The sequence below is a fragment of the Hypanus sabinus genome, chromosome 13 (genome assembly GCF_030144855.1).
Source record: "Hypanus sabinus isolate sHypSab1 chromosome 13, sHypSab1.hap1, whole genome shotgun sequence".
Classification (NCBI taxonomy): Eukaryota; Metazoa; Chordata; class Chondrichthyes; order Myliobatiformes; family Dasyatidae; genus Hypanus; species Hypanus sabinus.
The window spans coordinates 87,883,229-87,905,205 of record NC_082718.1 but is presented as its reverse complement, the minus strand read 5'-3'; the positions used below and the strand labels follow the sequence as shown (position 1 = coordinate 87,905,205).

Here is a 21,977-nt window from a genome sequence, read left to right as displayed (position 1 = left end):
TTTATCATCAGCAGGAAAATTTCCAGCTTTCCCCTTTATTTGAGATTTCTAGGAAGAATGGTGGTGAATATTGGTGGCTAAGGTTGAGGCATTTGATACTGGGGTGTTCAGTGAATTGTCAAGTTCGACAAACACTGCAACATCGTACTTCCAGGAAGCTAGCCCCCCTCGTCTGCTGAGTTTAAAACTTGTTTATGTTCTTAATTTTTGCAGTTTTGACATTCATTCGGTTTCACTCCTGATCTACTGGAGAGAGTGCAGAGGAGATTTATAAGGATATTACCAGGATCGAGGGACCGAGCTGTAGAGAGGGAGGTTGATCAGGCTACGACTTATTCTTGGGAGAGTAGGAGGGTGAGGAATGACCTTACAGAGATGTATAAATCATGAGGGTGAATGTTCCTATCTTTCCCCCGGCCAGGAAATTGACGACTGAGGAATATACGTTTTTACTTTTACTGTATACAGTAGGTGTAAGGTGAAAGAGGAGAGATACTGTAGGAAATTGAAGGGCAAATGTTTACCAGAGCGTAGTCTGTGTATAGAATGAGCTACCAGATCCCGCCACTGTCTGTACGGAGCTTGTACATTCTCCTCGTGACTGTGTGGGTTTCCTCCAGTGGCTCCAGTTTCCTCCCAGTTGGGAGGTTAATTGGTCATTGTGAATTATCCTGTGATTAAGCTGGGATTAAAATCGGAAGGTTGCTAGGTTGCCTGGCTCAAAGGGCTGGAAAAGCCTATTATAAATAAATAAGAAGTGGTTGAGGCAGGTACATTAACAACCTTTAGAAGACAGGTACTAGGGTAAGAAAGGTTTGGGTCAATGCAAGCAAATTGGACAAACTTAGATGGGCATTATTTCTAGCATGGACGAGTGGGGCCGAAGGGACTGTTTCTGTGCTGTAGGTCTCTGTAACTCTGCTGCCTGACCTGCTGAGCTTCTCTGACATTTTCTGCTTTTATTTTGGCATATACTATAGGAGCGATCTGAAAGGCCACACAGAGTTTTTGTTTGAAATAACGTGCGATTTATTAAAAATCTAGTTTGCACCAGGAGACCTGTCAAAACTAATCAACCTGAGTACAGCTTTATATTCTCAGTTGATGAGATCACCAGAATAACTACATTTTGATAGCAAAATGGTGGTTACAGAAAGACTTAATTAAGTAGCAGACTAGGTCCTGATTACAGAATAAAATGATTATCCACAGGTCTAACAGTAAATCCAACAGCAAATTCCCACCCTTTTTCCTCTATTCCCCACTCTGACCTTACACCTCTTCTCCCCTACCTACCACTTCTTCCTGGGTCCCCTCCTTCTCTTTCTCGTATTGTCCACTCTCCTGTCCTATCAAATTCCTTCCTTTCCTACCCACCTGGCTTCACCTATCACCCTCCATCTATCCACCTTCCCCTCCCCCCACCTTTTTATTCTGGTGTCCTCCCACTTCCTTCTCCGTCCTGAAGCCAGAAACGTTGACTGTTTATTCAAAGGTTCATTTATTATCAAAATATGTGTCCATATACAACTCTGAGATTTGTCTTCTCCAGATAGCCACGAAACAAAGGAAGACCATGAAAGTCATTCAGAGTGAAGATCTGCACACCCCCCCCCACACACACTTAAAAAAAGAATGGCATCCCAATCACCAACCCCCAAACCCCCTCCCCCACACAAAATGCGACAACAACATGGACGTCCCCCCAAACTCCCTCTGCCCGCACAAAACACAAGAATATTAGCTCCCAGACAACACCTCGCACCGCACGAAAAGACGATCAGAAAGCAACAAGAACATCAACTCTCAGACAACCCCTCCCACTGCACAAAAAAAACTGTCATTAATGCATCAAGAACTTTAACCCCCTTGCCTCTTCCCATGGACAACACAACTGAAAAGGAACGGGCAAAAAACACAGAATGTAAAAATCCTGACTCTGAAAAAACCCACAGTCCATAAACGTAATAAATAGTCCAATCCATTAATATGGAACCATGGTGACGACCTCTGATATCACCGACACCGCATGAGGCAGAGAGGCCTACCCACCTGCCACAGTGAGCCACACAACGATAGGCCGCTCACAGACCCCTGATCTGGCAGCGATCAAAAGGCAGGCAGTCAACGCTGAACTCTTGCTCGCTTTCTACATTCAGCTCAACGTCTCAATCTTCCTCCATGCTCTTATCAACGAAATGGAGTCAGACATCGGCTCGCGTCCCATCGCTATGATTCTTCACCTTGAGGCCGTCCGAGTACAGGCTCGCTTCCCGGGATCTTGTTGGAGACAGCAATGTGCTGGATCACTCAATCGATCTGTAAATCACAGGCTCTAACAGTCCCAGAAACACATTTCAGGTTAAAAACAGACGTAAAAGAAAATATACATTTTCCCATGGGCTCTCTGGAAGATGTCGACTGAGGGAGCATTGTACGCTGGTGCCATCTTATCCTCTCCATAGGTTCTGCCTGACCTGCTGAGTTCCTCCAGTACTTCGTGTGTGTGTGTCACGTTGGATTTCTGGCATCTCTTGTTTGGGTGGGACTACAGCTAGCGATCATGGGTTAATGGTGAAAGGTTAAAAGGTTAAGGGGAACAGGAAGAGGAAGTTCCTCACTCAAAGGGTGGTGAGAGTGTGGAGTGAGGAGGTGGTGCATGCGAGCACGATTTCAACATTTGAGAGAAGTTTGGATAGGGACACGGATAATCGAGGTATGGACGGGTGTGGTCCTGGCGCAGCTCAATGGGAGCAGGCAGTGTAAATGGCTTGCACAAACTAGATGGGCTGAAGGACCAGCTTCTGTGCTGTACTTTTCTACAACTCAATGACCAACAGTAAATCCCGTTTCTATTACAACAATGGGTGCACGCTATAAAATAATTAACGAAGTTTCTGAAACTTGGGTGTTGTCACTGCTGCATTCTACGTCTCTGCTTCTAGGTTTTGTCTGTGGCTGACTGCTATCACATTAGCCCTCGCAATAGTGCCCTTCTTTCACTTCAACACCCAAATCTGAGAATTTGAGTGAATATTAATATTAGCTTGATATTGCCAGTTAGATTTAGAACACCACAGAGACAACCTCCGACAAAATCTTTCCTCTCACTTTGATTTTGTTCCCCAAGAGGCAGCTCGTTGCTCAGATACAGGTTGCCAGGGTGATTCGGTATTTCTGGGCTTGTGCTTGATTTTAAGTGTTTCACTGAAAGCACGGCAAAGGGGGTAAAAGACTAGGGTCGTGTCTCCGGGGTGTTGGTCACTAGTTCTCCTGTGCTGCCCATCACCTGACCTGTTGTCACTGCAGTATGGGCTTGGAGTGAATAATTCAAGTGTGACACTTTCCAGGCTTACATTTAAGGCAGGGTAGTGGTTTTCATTCAGATCAGCTTTCAGCTGCTGTCCTGCAAGCCTGTGAGTCTGGATGCCTGAGCTACGCGGGCCTTGATGTCAGCAACGATTTGTTTCTTACTGACGTGCTGCAGCGGAGCTGCTTTATCAGTGTGTGCGGTGCTGAGGTACAGGCTGTGTCGCGCCGTGACGTCAGGGGCTTAGGGGAGCCCGGGGTCCGATGAGACACGATGGGAGCCGAGCCTCGAAGGCTGATGGCTTTGATAAACCAGTGGCAGCCAACTTCCAGAGATAAGCGTCCACAAATCGCCCAGGAATCTCTGTCGTGCCTTTCTGCCATCACCACAGCTCTGAGGGAAGAACTTTCTCCCTGACTATGGGGCAGCTCTGTTATAACTGGTGGAACCAAATGTGCACAGATGGGTGGAACTATCAGCTGATTCTTAGTATAAGCAGGCAAAGATGCAAGAGACTGCAGCCACTAGAATCTGGAACAACAAATAATCTGCTGGAGCAACTCAGTGGGTGGAGAAGCATGTATGGGACAAAAGGGAACTGTCAATGTTTCAGGTTCAAATTACATTTATTATCGAAGTATGCATACATTATACGACCTTGAGATTCATCTGCCTACAGGCAGCCACAAAACAAAGAAACCCAGTAGAACCCATTAAATAAAAGAACATCAAATAGCCACTGTGCAGAAAAAATGCAAATTGTGCAAACAATAAAAGTAAACAAAAAGTGAAGTTCAGAAAAGTGAGTGCGCAGCCACGAAGCCAGTCATCCCTGCACCAGGTCTAGAAGCCTGTTATTTGCAGGCCACAGTCTCAGTTCAGGGCAGAGATGTGTAAACCTTGCCAAGCAGTGAGCTGAACAGTGGCCCAACCCTCACCTCCAGTCCTAACACCCTAACCTTTTCAATCTTGCCCGGTTCTTAAGTCGGCCAAACAGCAATCATTCCTCATTCTTGGACCTGGGGCCTGCCACTTTGATATGCTCTCAGCCCTTGGACCTGCTGCCTCAAATTGGTCCATAGCCAACTTATCTAATCTGGCTGGGCACTTAAGTCGATCTCCAGCCTGGGTCCTGCCTCTTCAGTTCTGCTTTGCACCTCAAAGTCTGCTCCAGCAGCCAAACCTTGGCTTGTTTCCCGCTCTCAAGCCTAGGTCCCGCTGCCTCGATTTGGGCTGTACCTGCCAGGTAGCAACCCTCGAGACTTTGGTTCACACTGCAAAATTACCAGGTTCAAAGGCCCCGCTCCGGAAGGGAAGTTACAGGCTATTGATTGCAGTGATCATTTCGAGAAAAATTGAGATCAATAAAGTAATTAATAGTTGCTTTTGCTGCCAGCAAGTCATTGTTGTGCTTCACCAGAGCCATTCTTGAAGCCCTGCATCAGGATCCTGTTTCAGAGCTGGCAACTGAAGAGAAATTGTACGTAGAACCTGCAGCAGAACTGGGCCAGAATGTCCCACTGGACACCGAGGGCCTTTTTTCCCTATAGTTACAGCTTAGCAACTCTCCTCCATCAATCACCTGACAGTTTGGCAGTCCATCCCATGGGCAACTCTTTCAGTTCTCTGCATGTGTTGAAGACCATGTGGCTGGTTTACCTATTGATGAGGGACACATTGAGTAAAATATTGACATTCTCCCTCTATTGGCTGCAAGGCTTCAAATTGATATGAGATCAGGCATGGTGGGGGAACTGGGCCTCTGTTGACCATGTCCCAAAACCTAATGGGTCTCATCGCTATATTTACCCAACATCATGGCCTAATCTGTTACCTCTTGCAACAAAAATGATATCGAGTAGGCTACCAACTACTAGGTCCTTTGACTTAACATTTGAAGTTGTATAAGACATTGGCGAGGCCCAGTTTGGAGTACTGTGTTGCAGTTTTGATCACCTATCTACAGGAAAAATGTAAATAAGATTAAAAGAATACAGAGAAAATTTACAAGGATGTTGCCGCGACTGGAGGACCTGAGTTATAAGGAAAATTTGAATAGGTTAGGACTTTATTCCTTGGAATGTAGAAGACTGAGGGGAGATTTCATAGAGGTAAACAAAATTATGAGGGGTATAGATAGGGTAAATGCAAGCAGACATTTTCCACTGAGGTTAGATGGGATGACAACTAGAGGTCATGGGTTAAAGGTGAAAGGTGAGTAGTTTAGGGGAACATGAGGGGAGACTTCTTCAGTCAGAGGGTGGTGAGAGTGTGGAATGAGCTGCCAACACAAGGAGCGCATGCAAGCCCAACTTCAGTGTTTAAGGGAAGTTTGGATAGGTACATGGAGGGCTTTGGTCCAGGTGCAGGTTGATGGGAGTAGGCAGTTGAAATGGTTTGGCACAGACTAGATGGGCTAAGGGCCTGTTTCTGTGCTGTACTTCTCTATGTCTCTATGGCATGTAGTCTTATAAAATCATAAATGACATGCAGTTTAGTGATTTTTCATGTGTGTAGAGCAGCACGGTAGCGGAGTGGTTAGCACAACGCTCGATTGCACAGGTGACCCGGGTTCAATTCCCGCCGCTGCCTGTAAGGGCCTTGTGTGCTCTGCCCATGACCGCATGATTACTTCCGGGTGTTCCAGTTTCCTCCCACAGTCCAAACACGTACCAATTGATAGGTTAGTTGGTCGTTGTAAGTGGTCCCGTGATTAGGCTGGGGTTAAATCGGGGGATTGATGGGCGGTGCTGCCTGAAGGGCCTATTCTGCACGCTTAATAAATAAATAAATAAATAAATAGATAGATAGATAGATAAAGATTAATGTTCTTTCTGGATCCAAGATGGAGGGCAAAATTTATACTAAACATGTGGATAACTTGAGTAGCGCACACAAAATGCTGGAGGAACTCAGCAGGGCAGGCAACATTTAGGGAAAGAGTATAGTCAACATTTCAGGCTAAAACCCTTCAGCAGGACTGATAACTTGAATTTATTGAGCTGATAAATTAAGCTATTGTTCACCCAGGATCAACTTGGCATGAAATTAAAACACAAAAGTTCTTTGCTCAGGAGCCTTATTACATCAGGCCTTCCATCAGGCATCCACGTGAAGCTGGAGACTACAGTGCAACACTGAGTAAAACACATTGTATCATGAAATAAGAAGTGAACCACAATGTACTACACAAGTAGTATCTGAATTGGGTGTCTTGTTGGTAACGGGTTGCTGGCCATTGAACCAGAGTAAGGCATCTGATAATGAAGTCCTCAGTCAGTATAGAACAGCAGTCATTGAACCACTGGGGAGGAGGGCGTAGCCCTGGAACTGGAAGCCATCTTCAGCTTTATCAGTGGCCTCCTTTCCAAGTGGATTGCTTTCAAAAGGAGTCTCACCTGTCCATCAGGGTTCCAGCATCTGCAGAATTTTATTTATCGTTCTGAGTTTTCTTTGGTACTTTGATAATTCTTTTCCTATCCACACAGGTCCCAGGTCATGTATTCACTGTGCATTGTAGTGTCTACAAGTCTCTCATTTCTCCCGGTGTGTCTCCCATCACCTTGTGCTAAATCATTCCTCAGATAACCATCAGTTTTCGCTTGGAAATGCCTTTTCTCATTCTGTTTTTTTTTTGTTTCTCCCGGTCTATTTCTTTAATTCTGACCCCTCTTTGGATGCTGCTTCTCTGTGATACCTTTGTTTAAAAAAAAATTACAGGTTCTTCATCACTTGTTGAGGACCTTGGACAGTTGCAGTCTTTAAAAACATCCCCTCCTGGTTCTGTCTGACATTTGCCAACCCCCACCTCACCACTCCCTCCCACCTCCCTATACTGGCTATCTCCACTCTTCACGCTCAACCCTGATGCAGAATCTCGACCTGGAATGTCACCTGCCCCTCTGCCTCCCCAAAGGTTGCTTGATCCGCAGTGTTCCCCTAGCAATTTGTTTGTTGCTCGAGATTCCATTATCTGCAGACACTTCTGACTCTGTTTTCAAGATGTTCATTTTCGGAAGTTGCCGTTGAGATCCTTCCAAACCGACCCAGCCCAAGTCCCAGACATAGGCTGAGGCTTTCTGCTATCCAGGAAGCCCAATGAGATGAACAATTCTCTGTTTTGATGAAGAATAGTGGAGGGGCAAAGGAACATTCCAGGCTTTCGGGTTACAAATAGTGGTTTAATTAATTCTGAGGGGCTCTGTCATGGATTTGGTTGCCATTCAGAGCATTTGAACTTGTTCCATTTAGTACAGTGTTAGAACCACAAAATGACGCAAAATGGACTTAGTCCAAATGCCTTAAATCTGTTGGAGCCTCATAAACAAATATTCTTCAAGATCCTGAGATGCCTGTTCAAGAGTGTCCAGATGTTAATGAACGTAGTTGATGCGAATGGACAATGAGGGAGCAAACGAGCCAGCTTATAAATTTCAGAGCAAATAAGCTCACACTATGTTCCTTTTGGATTCCCAGGTCTCTGCAAAGGACAACCTCTGGCCTCTGCAGGCCTGTTTGTACCCAACATGGGAGCCAACCCATCTTTGAGTTTAATATTGGAGCTCACGGACAGAGTAAAACAGAAGGTGGAACTGTTAGTTGTCTATTGAGGCCTAGAATTTAGAATGGCACTGGCACCATCTGATGTCAACACACGTCTGGTGGGCCTCAGCTCTATAGCTGCCAACTTTGTGTGTCAAATATGTTTTTCACTTGCATTTGTATAGTGCTCAGATTTACAACTTTCAATGTCAGTTTTGTATTTCCATGCTCAATTTTTATGTTTGTTTTTTTTCAAATGAGCCTCGTTTCAGGTTGATATGGTGGGTAGTGACAATCATTACCCCATAATAGATATATCTAAAACCCATAACATAACTTTAGCATAATGGGTAAGAGTTGTAGAAAAGTGCAGCGCATAAACAGGCCCTTCAGCCCATCTAGTCTGTGCCGAACCATTTAAACTGCCTACTCTCATCGACCTGCACCGGGATCATAGCCCTACCATCTATGTACCAATCTAAACTTTTCTTAGATGTTAAAATCGAGCTCACAAGCACCACTTGTGCTGGCAGCTCATTCCACATTCTCACCACCCTCTGACTGAAGAAGTTCCCCCCCCTCTGCCGTTCCCCTTAAACTTCTCACCTTTCACCTTTAACCCATGACCTCTGGCTGTACTCCCATCCGATCACGGTGGAAAAAGCCTGCTTGCATTTATCCTGTCTGTACCTCTCATAATTTTTTAAACCTCTCTCAAATCCTCTCTCAATCGTCTACGTTCAAAAGAATACAGTCCTAACCTATTCAATCTTTCCTTCACTCAGGTCCTCCAGACCCGGCAACATCCCTGTAAATTTTCACTGTATTCTTTTGACCTTGTTTTACATCTTTTAGTGGGGTGAAAGGTCTGTTTCTATATGGCCCTATGATTCCAAATTTGTGTTTGGGTAGTTTAACTAATGAGATGAAACATTTTCTGGCATTTGCTGCAATCCTATCATGCCACTTTATCTTCAGAAAAGCAGAAAGTAAGTGACTCTATACCCATATTCCCTCAGAATGGCTCATTCGTATTTCTGTAACACTATGCCAACAACTCATTCCGTTATAGTTGTTCCTGTGAGATGAATAATCATTCCTTTTTCTCGAAGTACATGTACGATTTGGCAGTGTATGTAACCCTACTCCCTCTGCTGGCAATCAAGTAACACCAGCAAATACCTCGTGGCCACCACTGATTGTTCTTGGAGAGAAAGACTGCAGGTGTCTGACTTAAACCTTTATATCTGTGCATGCAGTAACAGAATAGATAATGAATTAATAAATGATAGCCTCTTGACAAATGATTAATGACTTTAGTTCAAATCTGACCATGTGCATTTAGAGGTGAATTATATATCATCATTATTATGTATAATGTGGGCGATCATGGTCTATGACCATGAAAATTCTTGGCAAATTCTACAGAAATGGTTTGCACTGCTGCCTTCTGGGCAGTGTCTTTCAATACGGGTGACTCCAGCCATTATCAATACTTTTCAGAGATTGTCTGCCTGGCGTCAGTGTTCACATAAGCCAGGACGTGATATGCACCAGCTACTCATACGACCATCCACCACCTGCTCTTGTGGCTTCACGTGACCCTGACTGGGGGGCTAAGCAGGTGCTACACCTTGCCCAAGGGTGACCTGCGGACTAGCAGAGGGAAGGAGCACCTTACACCTCCTTTGGTAGAAACATATCTCCACCTTGCCACCTGGAGTGAGAAGTGGTGAGATGGTGTTCTTGGGTTCAAAGTCCATTCAGAAATCTGATGGCAGAGGCAAGGAAGCTGTTCCTGAATTGTTGTGTGTGCCTTTAGGCTCCTGTACCTCCTCCCTGATGGTAGCAACGAGAAGTGGGCACATCCTGGGTGATGGAGGTCGGAGGGAAGGAGTACCTTACACCTCCTTTGGTAGAGACTCCATTACCCAAGATTTATACATACATTAAGAAAAACTGGAAATAGTTACTGCATTATTGCAAAACTCCATCTACTTCCTTAATTTTTTAATGAAAGAAATTTGCAATTGTTCCTTGGTGTGACTTATGTCAGGCCTACAGCAATGTTATCTAATGACATTTCAACTGTACTCTGAAAGGCACTTAGTAGCAGCTTTCCATCAATGCCCATCATCATATAGGAAGAAACTATATCAACAAAACAAGTTGGTGGCATATTGATAAAGAAATATGAATGAGCTGCACAGAGGTGTATAGGTATAGAGTCAGCTCTTTATTTAGTACGGCTTTTCCGAAGTTAAGGAGGCATGATAGGATATCATCAAGGACCTGTAAATGACTATCTATAGTTATAGCAGATACTCAATGCCCATATTCCTTACTTACTGCCCGTTATGCCTGCTGGCATTTTGGGCAGCAATGAAGGTCCTCCATCTTGGTCTATCCTTGGCCACTCAGAAGTAGAAGGATTCTTCACTGCTGCTTCCACACCAATTTTGCTTTACCAGTCAGGGCTGTTAGTCTTGGGCTGAGCCCGTGAACCTGGAGGAGCAGTGGACCACTCTTAGTCTGACCTCTCCCCTTTGACCTGTTTGGCATGGGTGACCCAAAGCTGAAAGCCCTGACTCCAGCCAACATAGATCCCTGGGTCACAGAAGCCCTCAAGCCTCCAAACCATGAGAAAGCTGTGATCCTCTTGGAAGCAATGAATTGAATTGAATTGACTTTATTTCTTACATCCTTCACATACACGAGGAGTGAAAACCTTTATGTTCTGTCTCATCCTAAATGTGTAATATGCAATCATAGAAATTTTTAATAAATAGGACAGTCAATGTAATATAGAATACACTATATTACATCAGTCTGATGGCCTGGTGGAAGAAGCTGTCCTGGAGCCTGTCGGTCCTGGCTTTTGTGCTGTGGTATCGCTTCCCGGATGGTAGTAGCTGGAATTGATTGTGGTTGGGATGGCTTGGGTCCCCAATGATCCTATGGGCCCTTTTTCCATACTTGTCCTTGTAAATGTCCTGAATGGTGGGAATTTCACAACTACGGATGCGCTGGGCTGTCCGCACCACTCTCTGCAAAGTCCTGCGATTGAGGGAGGTACGGTTCCCATACCAGGCAGTGATGCAGCCAGTCAGGGTGCTTTCAGTTGTGCCCCTGTAAAAAGTTCTTGGGATTTGGAGGTCCATACCAAACTTCTTCAACAATCTGTGGTGAAAGAGGTGCTGTTGTGCCTTTTTCACCACACAGCTGGTGTGTACAGACCACGTGAGGTCCTCAGTGATGTGGATGCCGAGAAACTTAAAGGTGTTCCCCCTCTCAACCCCAGATCCACTGATGTCAATAGAGGTTGGCCTGTCTCCATTCCTCCTGTAGTCCATATTAATGATGGAATAAGACCTGCGTTTGCACATGTGACAGGTTTATTTGTGAGTTTACTCTAGCCGTATAATCCACTTAGAGTATAATTTACTCTAAGCCTTGCTCTGGAATGCCAAGTGTAGTTACAACAAAATGTGTGTATCCTGCTAGTCAGTATGGACAGCAAGGAAACAAACGGAACTGTTCTTTTAAAGAATTCCAAATGAAACCTTTGGCCTTAACCTGCTGCTCTATTTTATATTTCATGGTAGTGTGGTGGTTAGCACAACGCTTTACAGTATCGGAGACCGGGGTTCAATTCCCGCCACTCCCTGTTTTCTGCCTGTGACCACTTTGGTTTCCTCCAGGTGCTCCGGTTTCCTCCCACAGTCCAAGGATGTACCGGTTGGCAGGTTAATCAGACATTGTAAATTGTGTTACGTACACACAATGCTGTAAAAGTATCGGCAGCAATAGAACACCCTTGGAGTCTGGTTTTGCTGTTAACATTCATTATTTTATTAGTAACTACTCATATAGTAACTAAGGGTTAGCAGTGTTATGCATATATAGGTGTAAAAATGAAGTTCCCACACTTATTGAAGCTCAGGTGGCAAGAGTTACAGTCTGACGATGGTACGTAAGAAAGTTTAGTTCAAACAACAGAATTGTTACTGTTGGTATGAGAGAGATATTTGTAATCCGTATAAACAGGTGTCGTTGATCTTCCCGTTGTCCTCTGAATCCTTCAAGTTAGCCAGATGTGACTCCACTAAGGGTACCATCTTCATGTGGTAAAACTACTAACCCAGGCAAGGGTTAAACACACCAACAGTTCCCACAGGGTCACCCTTACACACAATGTGATAGCCACTGATCCAGTTCCATGGCATACGAAGTAACTCCAACAGTGATTTGCCACGGGGGGTGCCTTCTTCAGTGAAATACCACACCCAGACAAGGGTAAACACACAAGTGGTAATCACAAAGGTTTCCCCCTCACCAAAGAACCACTCCTGTGGATTAACTATGTGACAATTACACTTTAGTATTCGAATGGAATCAAACTCACCCTTATGGGCTACTTGGAGAGAGTTCAAACAGTGATCTCTCTGTCACTAGGTTTCTTCTGTTTCAAACCTTCCTCTTCTCCCCTCTCTGCAAACTTCTTCTAGTTGCAGTACTTGTGAGAGTCATTTATTAATACTCTGGATCGATCTCAACTCACCCCCTTTTGGGCTACTGAAAGTTTAAACCAGTGACCCCACTCACTGGTGTCTTTCATTGACTGAAACCATCTTGATTCTGACCGTGTGTGTCTTTGTGTCCTTGTATATTCAAAACAAGCTGCAGAAAAAAAATGTCCCTCATATAACGCCACCTCTGTCACCATAGTAACCAAGCGATTTTGTAGTCAGTAGAAATCACACAGTGTCCAAAAGTCAGTCTCATTCTCTCGGCATTTTAAAGTGACAGTCCACAGAAAAAATGAACCCCAGGGGTATATAACAATTGTTGCGTCGTTAGGCTCGGATTGAATGATGTGACTGCTGGACACTGCAGCTCAAAGGGCCAGAAGAGCCTATTCCATGCTGTGTCTGAAAAAAAAATGAAAGTAAATGAGAAAATATTAATAGTCAATTTCAAAATCGGATTTAGTATCACTGACTTAGATGGTGTGAAATTTGTTTTGTGGCAGCAGTACAGTGCAAAGATATGCCATTACGATATATCACAAAAAAACCTAGTGCAAGAAAAGAACTGACGTTTTGAAATTAATACTTTGAGGGATAATTTGAAATTGAACACTAGGACCTTTTGTATAAGATGTTATTTTAGATGGGTTTGGTCAGGAATCAATGAAGGAACTGTCTTGAATATGTCTTGTATTGAGATCTGGCAGTTAAGGGACCTTTAGGAAATGGTATGTTATTAGATTTTAAGTTTGCAAACAAAACGCAGTGGAGTGGTTTGTGAGTTGTAAGGAGTATAAAATGGGTCTCAATATGATTTAGACAAACTGAGAGGGAAAAAATATAGCTGATGTAGGATAAGACTGGATGAATATATAATTATCCACTCCATTCAGAAAACTGGAAAGACTTAAGTGGTGATGGGCTGGGAAATGTGTTAATTTGCACAAGGACCTGGGAGTCCATAAACTCCAGTCAAAGAGAACAAGCACAGTTATCTGTCAACGCTGAGTCTTTTTTGCATGAGGTTTTGGGCACAGGAGCCAGGATGTTGTACATAAAATAAGTTTGCTTGGGCGAGTGAATTTGCTAGCACTTAGTAAACTCTTAGCATGGCAATCAGAGCTCATGCAACACAATACAACAGATTTACAAAATGAGAATTTGTTTGCACGTGTCTGAAATTGACAAATGATTTCCCTTAGTTCTGTTGTGAAGAGAGCTGCAATGTGTGTAGGAGGGCTGAGTCACCAGCTGTGGTTTTAGAATTTCCATGTCAAATAACTCGGCAGAAATCCCAGATTTGGTATCAGATCCATGACGTGTTGATGGTTAAAGCAGTGGCTTTTTTTTGTCACTACCATTGTGTCTGGCTTCATCTCGCTCTGTTCACATGAATTACCTGTCCTGCTGCCTACTAATTTATTTCCAGATTTCATCCACGGAGTTTTCCTTTTATTAGCTATGGTTTCGTACTTCAATCATTCTTTTCCTATCTACCCAGGTTCTAGATGTTTGCAACTGTTGACATTTTCACTGTACATCATAAGTGTCTAAAGTTTCTTTTGCTTCTCCCAATATGACTCCCAAAACCTTAATGCCAGAACAGTTCTTGGTTAAGCATCTATTTTCTCTTGAAAACTCAACAGGTCATCTTATATCTTCTTCAATCCATTTCTTTTTATTTTGGCCTCTTTTAGACCATAAGGGCATTGTATTTCACAACAGAATTAGTCTATTTGGCCCATCGAGTCATGGTTAATCCATTTCCCCCTCAGCCCCAATCTCCTGCCTTCTCCCCATATCCCTTCATGTCCTGACTAATCAAGAATCTATCAACCTCTGTCTTGAATATAATTTTCTTACTTCTTACCTGCTATTCTGTGATAGGTGTTTTAATGAAGTTGCAGATTCTTCCTCAGCTGTTGAGAATTCTCAGTATTTGTAATCTTTTTTTCCCCAGGATTTCTGCTCCTGCTGGTTTTGACATCTTTTTGTTCTCTTCATCAGCTGCCGAATCCCCAGTGCTGATATTCCAATTCTGAAATTTAATATGTTGTAAAATGCATCCAATTACAGCCTCCTTCTTTCTAACCCCTTTGCAAAAGTTGCAAACTTCAGAACTTTTCCTCGGTGGAAAAGTGTACTTATCAGTGCTTGGTGCGGTGCCCGATGGGAAGAAGCAAATGCTGTCGGAGAAAAAGAACTTGTGAAATTCACTAGGTGAGGGGGGATTGAAGTGGTCCCAGGTGAGGGGGGAGATTAAAAGGTACGAAAAATGAGGGCTGCCTTAACAAATCTGAATCACCGTGCTGTTATACCTCTGTATAACCTCATTAACAATGTTCAAAGGATTAGCAAATGTAAATTAAGTTAGAATTCTGTGTGAGCTTTGCACCAGTTCTTATCCTTTGATACTCACAGGAAATATCTGGAATCTGGGAATGTGTAGCGCAGTGGGGCAGGGAGTGGTGCATTAAAATTAGTTGCCCCCCCCCCCCCCCCCCGGTGATATCTATCTATCTATCTATCTCTCTCTCTGTCTCGTGAATGAGAGCTTACTGCCGAATCTCGAAATGGGGGGGGGCTGTAGCATCGAAAGAGTGACTGCTTGCCTCGCTGCGGAAGGAGTGATATCTCTCTCCCTTGTTCATGAGAGAGAGAGAGCCTGAGGAACATCGGACTGTTGGGATGAACAGTAGTTTTTCTTGGACTGTAGCCCGTGGTCTCTTTTCGGGAGCTTTGCTGGTGCTTGCATGGTGGGTGGTGAAATTCTGAAGCTCCCTGCTAGAATAAGTGGGGGTGGAGGGTTGATGCTTTGTATGTTTGTCATTTCTTTATTAATATATCATTTGTATTTTGTTCATATTATTAATAATAATAAAAAGATTGAGAAAGAAAAAGAAAGAGGGTTGATGCTGCTAGCTGCTGCTTGTGCATGTGGTGGGGAGGTGGTTGGAGTTCATAGGTTTTCTCTGTTATTCATACTTTGGGGTTTTTCTCCTGTTTTGAGGAGGTCTGCAGAGAGCAAGAGTTTCAGATGGTATTATTCAATGGAACAATTGAACTTTGTTTCTCAGACTAAGAATTCTCTTGAGATCTCTGCGGAAAGAGCACCACACTTCATCTGTCTTGTCTTTCCCTAGCTACTGACCTGCAGCAACGCCTGGGGTTCCGCCCGTCAGTAATCATTAAGGAAGGATACCTGTACAAGAGGAAAGCTGAGGGTGTAAACCTTGTCACTCGCTTCACTTTCAAAAAGCGCTATTTCTGGCTCAGCAGTGAAAGTCTGTCATACGCCAAGTCTTCAGACTGGCAGGTAAGAGGGGAGAGCTGTAACAATGATATATGATTCACACATTGAGCGATTGCAGTGTCTGGACCTGTCTTAAAACAAACCTTTCAAAGTAAAGGGTTGCATTCATTTTGAACATCACCTGTACAAAATGATCCAGACTAGTTTTTTTTTAACCTTAAATTTTCAGGGCTGTTTTGACTTTGATCCAGTCTAAGGCCCCCCCCCCCCCCCCCCATTCTAAAGGATATGTATTTGGTGATTACAGTATCACATTTCTACAATACTACAGTATTCCACAATACTCACTATAGTTTCAAATATATGTGTAACAAAGTTATCTAGATCCAGAACACACTTGGGCCCCTGTGATGCCCACTGATCCTGGAATTTTCCCATTTTACCTGTCAATACTCCATCTGGTTGGCAGAATAGAGATAGGTCTCTACTAAAGGAGGTGTAAGGCACTCCTTCCCTCCACTAGCCTGCAGGTCACCCTCGGGCAAGGTGTAGCACCTGCTTAGCCCCCCCCCCCCCACACCAATCAGGGTCATGTGAAGCCATGGGAGTAGGTAGTGAATGATCCTATGAGCAGCCGGTGCAAGTCACAAGTCCTGGTTATACAAGTACTGGCACCAGGCAAGACATCTCCCTGAAGAGTGTTGACAATGACTGGGGTCATCCTTCTTGTCCAGATGCTGCCCAGAAGAAGGCAATGGCAAACCACTTCTGTAGAATTTGCCAAGAATTATTATGGTTGTAGATCATGATCACCCACATCATTCAACATAGCACATAATGATGATGCCTACAACATGGCACATGATGATGATGTATAATTCACCTATAAGTGAGATTTGAACTAAAGCTGCTAATTGTTATTCATGAAGCTATTGTTTATTTATTCATTAAGTTATATGACCTGTCACGTAGTGATGATGCTGACTGCATGCCCCTTCTCTGGGGATCCTCAGGCATTGATGTAATTCTGGAAGGGGGAGCAGACAATCAGTTCTGGCAATTGATTCACTTTCATCAACTCAATGGCTTTATGTCTGGCAGAATTACTGCTGTTTCTGAAGATGGGCTGAATGGCCTAATGCTACTCCTATGCCTTACCGTCCTATGATCTTATTTAATCAGCTCAATTTTTGATGTACAGCTGCAGTATTCGATCTCCAGCTTCTGTGTGAAAAAGCTTCCCATTCTGCTTGAAGATTTATCCAGAACTTTTGCTTACCCTTCATCCCAAGAGTGTTTACACACCAATCATATTTGTTATCGGTTCCGTAGCATGATGTTTGGGATTGTTGGTTCTATGGGCTGGGCTGGGAATCTGTAGCTGGCATCAGGAATTATTGAATAAGTAGTGATTTTAGGTGTGTATGGATTTATTCAATCCTCTGTGGATTTGACAACTCAGATCTGGTTTCTGGCACAATGTAGACAGCTGAGTGGGTTCTCTTGGAATGTTTCAACATTAGTTAATGCACAGAGTCAAATACTGGTCTGAACTGGGTTGTCCAAATTTAGTTCATGAATCATACTTTTTAATTACACAAAGAAGGGTGCAGTGAGACTAAGGACACTGAGTAATATAACCAAACTTGCATTTGAAACTGGTGTGTCCAAAATTAAAATAAGGTCTTACTGCCACTTTAAAGAAACAAACAATTATTACAACAGTTGATAATCTCAGTAGATTTGAATTCTTCCTGAGTGTATGCGTCAAATCAAATCAGATTAAGTATAATTATCATTCAACCATTCATGGATACAGCTGAACGAAACAGCTTTCTTCTGGGGTCAAGGTGCAAAACATACACAGCACATTCAAGATAGCGAGCAAGAAAAAGTCACACACACAGGGGAAAAAAAAACAAGACCCTGAGCGACATGTCCCACAAATTGATTGTACAGATCCCCGGTAGTCCACAGCACCCCCATTGTAATCCAGCCTGTCATTCCACCGATCATCACTGGAGGGCAGCACTACCAGGAGAGGCCAGACCCCAACCAAGCACGGACACCGCATTGCACTGCCTCCTGTGTACAGCAAGAGGCAAGCCCGCGCGCGGCATGAGGCCTAGTACCAGCTACGGCCAAGGTGTGTGCCGGACACATGACACTTCAATATCATGGATATTCTTTGGGAACTTTGGTGAGATGAGATGGACGTCACTCACAGTGTGGTGTGTCAGAAATCTTTGCCAGCAGACTTTCCAGGAGCAATGCTGACTGTGCACTCAGTTTGTTTTTGATTAGATGGAGACATTTATTTCCATTTCAATGAGATTGTTCAGCTTTTCCAAAGCGTCAATCACAGGCCAGGAAGTTGTAGCACGTGCTATAAAGCCTAACTGCTTTCAGCGGGACAGAGTGACTGCGGAACGTGACTGAGGCCACATTGAATTATCTTTGTTTATGTGCACTTCTCTGTCGGTTTAACCACAGCATTAGTTCATTTAAGAGAAATGGGTTGGTGTGCCACTGAAATCTCAAACAGAAGAATGTTGTTTGAATGTTTGAAGTATTTTCCAATTGTAATTTCAAAATGACATTGAGCAGAATGTTCTGAGCTTGAGCACTGCCCCATTTTTACAAATAGAGCAAACAAAATGATCAAGAGGCAATGCAAACCTAAATAATTAATTAAAGGGAGAAAGCAACAGCTGTGGTGTAAGATATATTTCACTGCTTGATGTGTTGTGAATAGGGAATGGGTGGTCTTTATCGGTTTTCTTCAGTTTGCAGTGTGATTCTAATTTTACACTGGGCTGATACACGCCAACACCAGACAGCCCCGGCCTAGTTGGAGTTCACAGGGACAGGGAACATGCCATACATGTGCCTCTCCAGCACCTACCTTTTCACCGTGAGGAAAATCTTGCGCAGTATCAGGGGACCGCGATCTCCCAGATTCTCCTCACACTTTCTGGCCTCTTTGTAAAGGAATACAACACTATATATATATTAAAATAAATTCCATTCCCTCCTCTCCAAATGTTCCGGTTGTTTTCCTCCTCCAGCTCCCTCATGCTTGGGGTTTACTGCCTCTTCTCTGGTGACTGATGGACATTCTCACAGCATCCCTTCATTTCTTCTTCCAGGGTGGTGTGATCTTAGTGCAGGGAAATTCTGCCCTCAGATCCTTCCTCACCCTGTCCTTGACCTCCGTCTGCCAAATGCTGGACAGAGACTTTGTACAACACGTAGCCAACCTTGGACTTTGAAAATCTGCCAAGAGCCGGTTGAAACCAGCTTGATTGAGTGGAGTGATTGACCTTTCTGATTGGTATAGAAATATCATGGTTTGGTTACAGAACCAGTAACATGTATATGAACTATTGATCTAGAGACATGAGTTCAAATCCCACCATGGCAGCTGGAGAATTTAAATTTACTTAAATAGATCTGGAATTATAAAGATAGCATCAGCAATGGTGACAAATAGCTTCCAACCTGATGGCATGAATATTGATTTCTCCTTCCAGTGTTTTTCTTTAAATTGTCCCCCCCCCCCCCCTTCTGTCTCCCTCTCTGGCCTTCTTACCTCTTCTCACCAAGCCGATCATTTCCTGCTGGGGTCCCATCGCCCCTCACATTCTCCTATGGTTCACTCTCCTCTCTCACCAGCTCCCTTCCTCTCCGGCCCTTGACCTTTCCCACCCACCCAGCTTCACCTATCACCTTCCAGCCTTCCCCTAGCCCCCACCTTTTTATTCTGGCATCCTCCCCCTTCCTCTGCCGTCCTGAAGAAGGGTCTCAGCCCGAAACGTCGACTGCTCGTTCATTTCCATAATTGCTGCCTGACCTGCTGAGTTCCTCCAGCACTTTGTGTGAGTTGCAGTCCTATTAGGTTGTTGCTTATACCCATCCAGTTTAATTACCTACAGGAGAAAATAATGCCTGTTCTGCTCGCTCAGCCCAGCATATACATGGAATGAGTTCTGGGAGAATCCCAGGGGGAATCTGGCAGCATTGAAACACCTGAGGCTGAGATAAGGACCATATTGTTTCCCATGACTCCCGGAGATACTACCACACATGCATCATACTATGCGACATCATTACTCTGTGCATCGGACAACAATTTTTTTTCAAAAGAGTTGCTTCCTCAGAATTTTTTTTTCTTTGTTGACTGTAGACTGGTTGAAGCTGACTGAACACAAATATAATTTAAGACTACTTGCATCATGTAAGAATTTGGAGAAACAAGAACTCTTATTGAATGTAATATTGCATAATGGTGCCGATGTTGCGCAATAGTTCAACTAAGCTAAGACTGTTTTGTTGATGATTTTCGTTTGTGCTCAGTGACTGAGCTTCTCACTTAAGTGTCCAACAATAATCAGCCAGCATTGATGGATTCTGGTTACCCTGATACCATTTCTCCATGACCGCAATGTCCTGGTGAAACCTTTCATCATGCTACTCGCTGATAGCACCACGATTTGCAGGGAAGAAGTCTAAATGAGAATGCAGAAAATGTTTCTTCAGTGACATGTTGCACTTCATGGTTTTGTATTCTTGAAGCATGTTGTCAAACGGCTTCATGGAGTTTGGTGCTCTGTAGTTGCAAAGAAAATCTTCAATAACATCTTTGAATGCTTTCCTTGTGACTTTCTCTGGTCCCACTAGAAGTTCTTCAAATTGCCTGTCATTGATTATCTGTTTGATTCGTGGACCAACAAAAAATGCCTTCCTTAACCTTAGCATCAACTATTCTGACCTGAATTATGAATTGAAATAGCCAATATAGGCAACTTTTAAAAAATGGTGCATGATAGGGAAATTCCATGGTGATTTTCATGATCAGCAGTCCAAAATCCATAAAATATATCCAGAAGTATTCAGGAAGTAAAACCCAAAGTTATTTTTATCTTAATTGATGTAAGTTTGTAATATGCTTTAATTTGCTGTAGCCATTGATCCTGTCCATTTGTGTAGTTTAATGTAAAACAGCTGTGACAGTCTGTGCCAGGGTTCCTCCCAAGATAGTCTCGTTTACCAGCGATGGAATCATGTTACTTATACACAAAGCTGGCCACTTTATTTTAGGAAGAAAAGCAATTCTGAAGAAGGCCATTTTTAATTTAAAGAGAGGGCCAAACAGTCCTATCCTTAATAACATGGTTAGGGAGTTAGTAGACAGCACTCCACACAGGGAGAAAAGGTGCTGAAACTCTGATCCCTTCCAACAGATTCTGATGGATTTCTGGATTTTGTTTAATGATCTTTCTGCAAATGCACTTGAATGCTCCTTCTCTCTCTCTTGCTCTTCTCCCACTCTCCCCCCCCTTGTTTGTTCACGCTCTCTCTCTCAGTTTTTTCTTTTTTTTGTCTTTCAGTCTAAATTTGAGATTCTCCTTCTCACTGCTAATCTCTGTTTTTCTGTCCTTAATCTCTCTCACCCTTTGTATCTTTTACACCATCTTTCCTTGTGCGTCTCTCTCTCCATCTTTACCTTCTCTATCACTCCAGCTCTCTTTCACTTTCTCCATCTTTCTCTCAGCTCTGTTTTCTCATATCTCTATCTCCTTACTCCGTCCCTCCTGTCCTCCCTCATTACTGTCCACCTGTCTCTCCCTCCTTCTCACTCTCCAGCTGAATAGCTTACATTATCCTGGGATATTCACTTGGTTACAAAACAGGAAGCCCAGTTGGTAATGCTGACTGTCTTTGGAAAACCAACCCTACATCATACAATTTTGTTTGATACTTTCTGGTCTGAACAACATTAAGATTGTGTTGATTGAGGTTGCTTTCTCTGTGAGTGAGTGAGCCCTCCGTTGATCGGGTTGGCCATGGGCGCTGCGTCCTGGATGTCTAGATACTGAAGCCAGGGCAGTACGATATGGAGAGCACGCTCCCCCTCTCCATACGACTGACAAACCCAAAGGGACAGCAGAGACCGATACAGTTTGGCACCAGCATTGTCGCAGGAGTTTCCAGTCAGCATTGAACTCAATGTAGGGCTGCCTTAGGGACTCCAGCTCAGGATCTTTCCTCTGGATTTTCTCCCGAAGCTTTCCCCATGAGTGGGTATCGCCACAAGGCAGCGGAGGTTTGAGATCAGAGTTCTCCTTCTCCTTCTCCAGCCGCTGCTGACGAGCCCCATTTGCCTGAAGTGAGAGGTTTTAAGGCACCAGTAACCTGCCCTTTCCCCCTCTATCAGTAGGAACTGTTCCGACGGGCTTAGTAGCCAAGCCACACGTGAAGGCCAGGAGGGACTTGGTTGTCAGAAGCTATTTGAGATGCATGCTGTTAGGAGCATTTAATCGGTAGTGGGAGATTATATCCA

General features: G+C 43.8%; 1 protein-coding gene across 1 annotated transcript in view; it reads left to right on the top strand.

The window, feature by feature from the left end:
• The window catches only part of LOC132404080 (rasGAP-activating-like protein 1), a 272,887-nt gene that overhangs the window by 225,776 nt on the left and 25,134 nt on the right, over positions 1 to 21,977 (top strand). Inside the window, exon 17 of the mRNA XM_059988090.1 lies at positions 15,525 to 15,697. Within this exon, the coding sequence (XP_059844073.1) occupies positions 15,525 to 15,697 (173 nt within the window). The remainder of the gene's footprint in view (positions 1 to 15,524; positions 15,698 to 21,977) is intronic.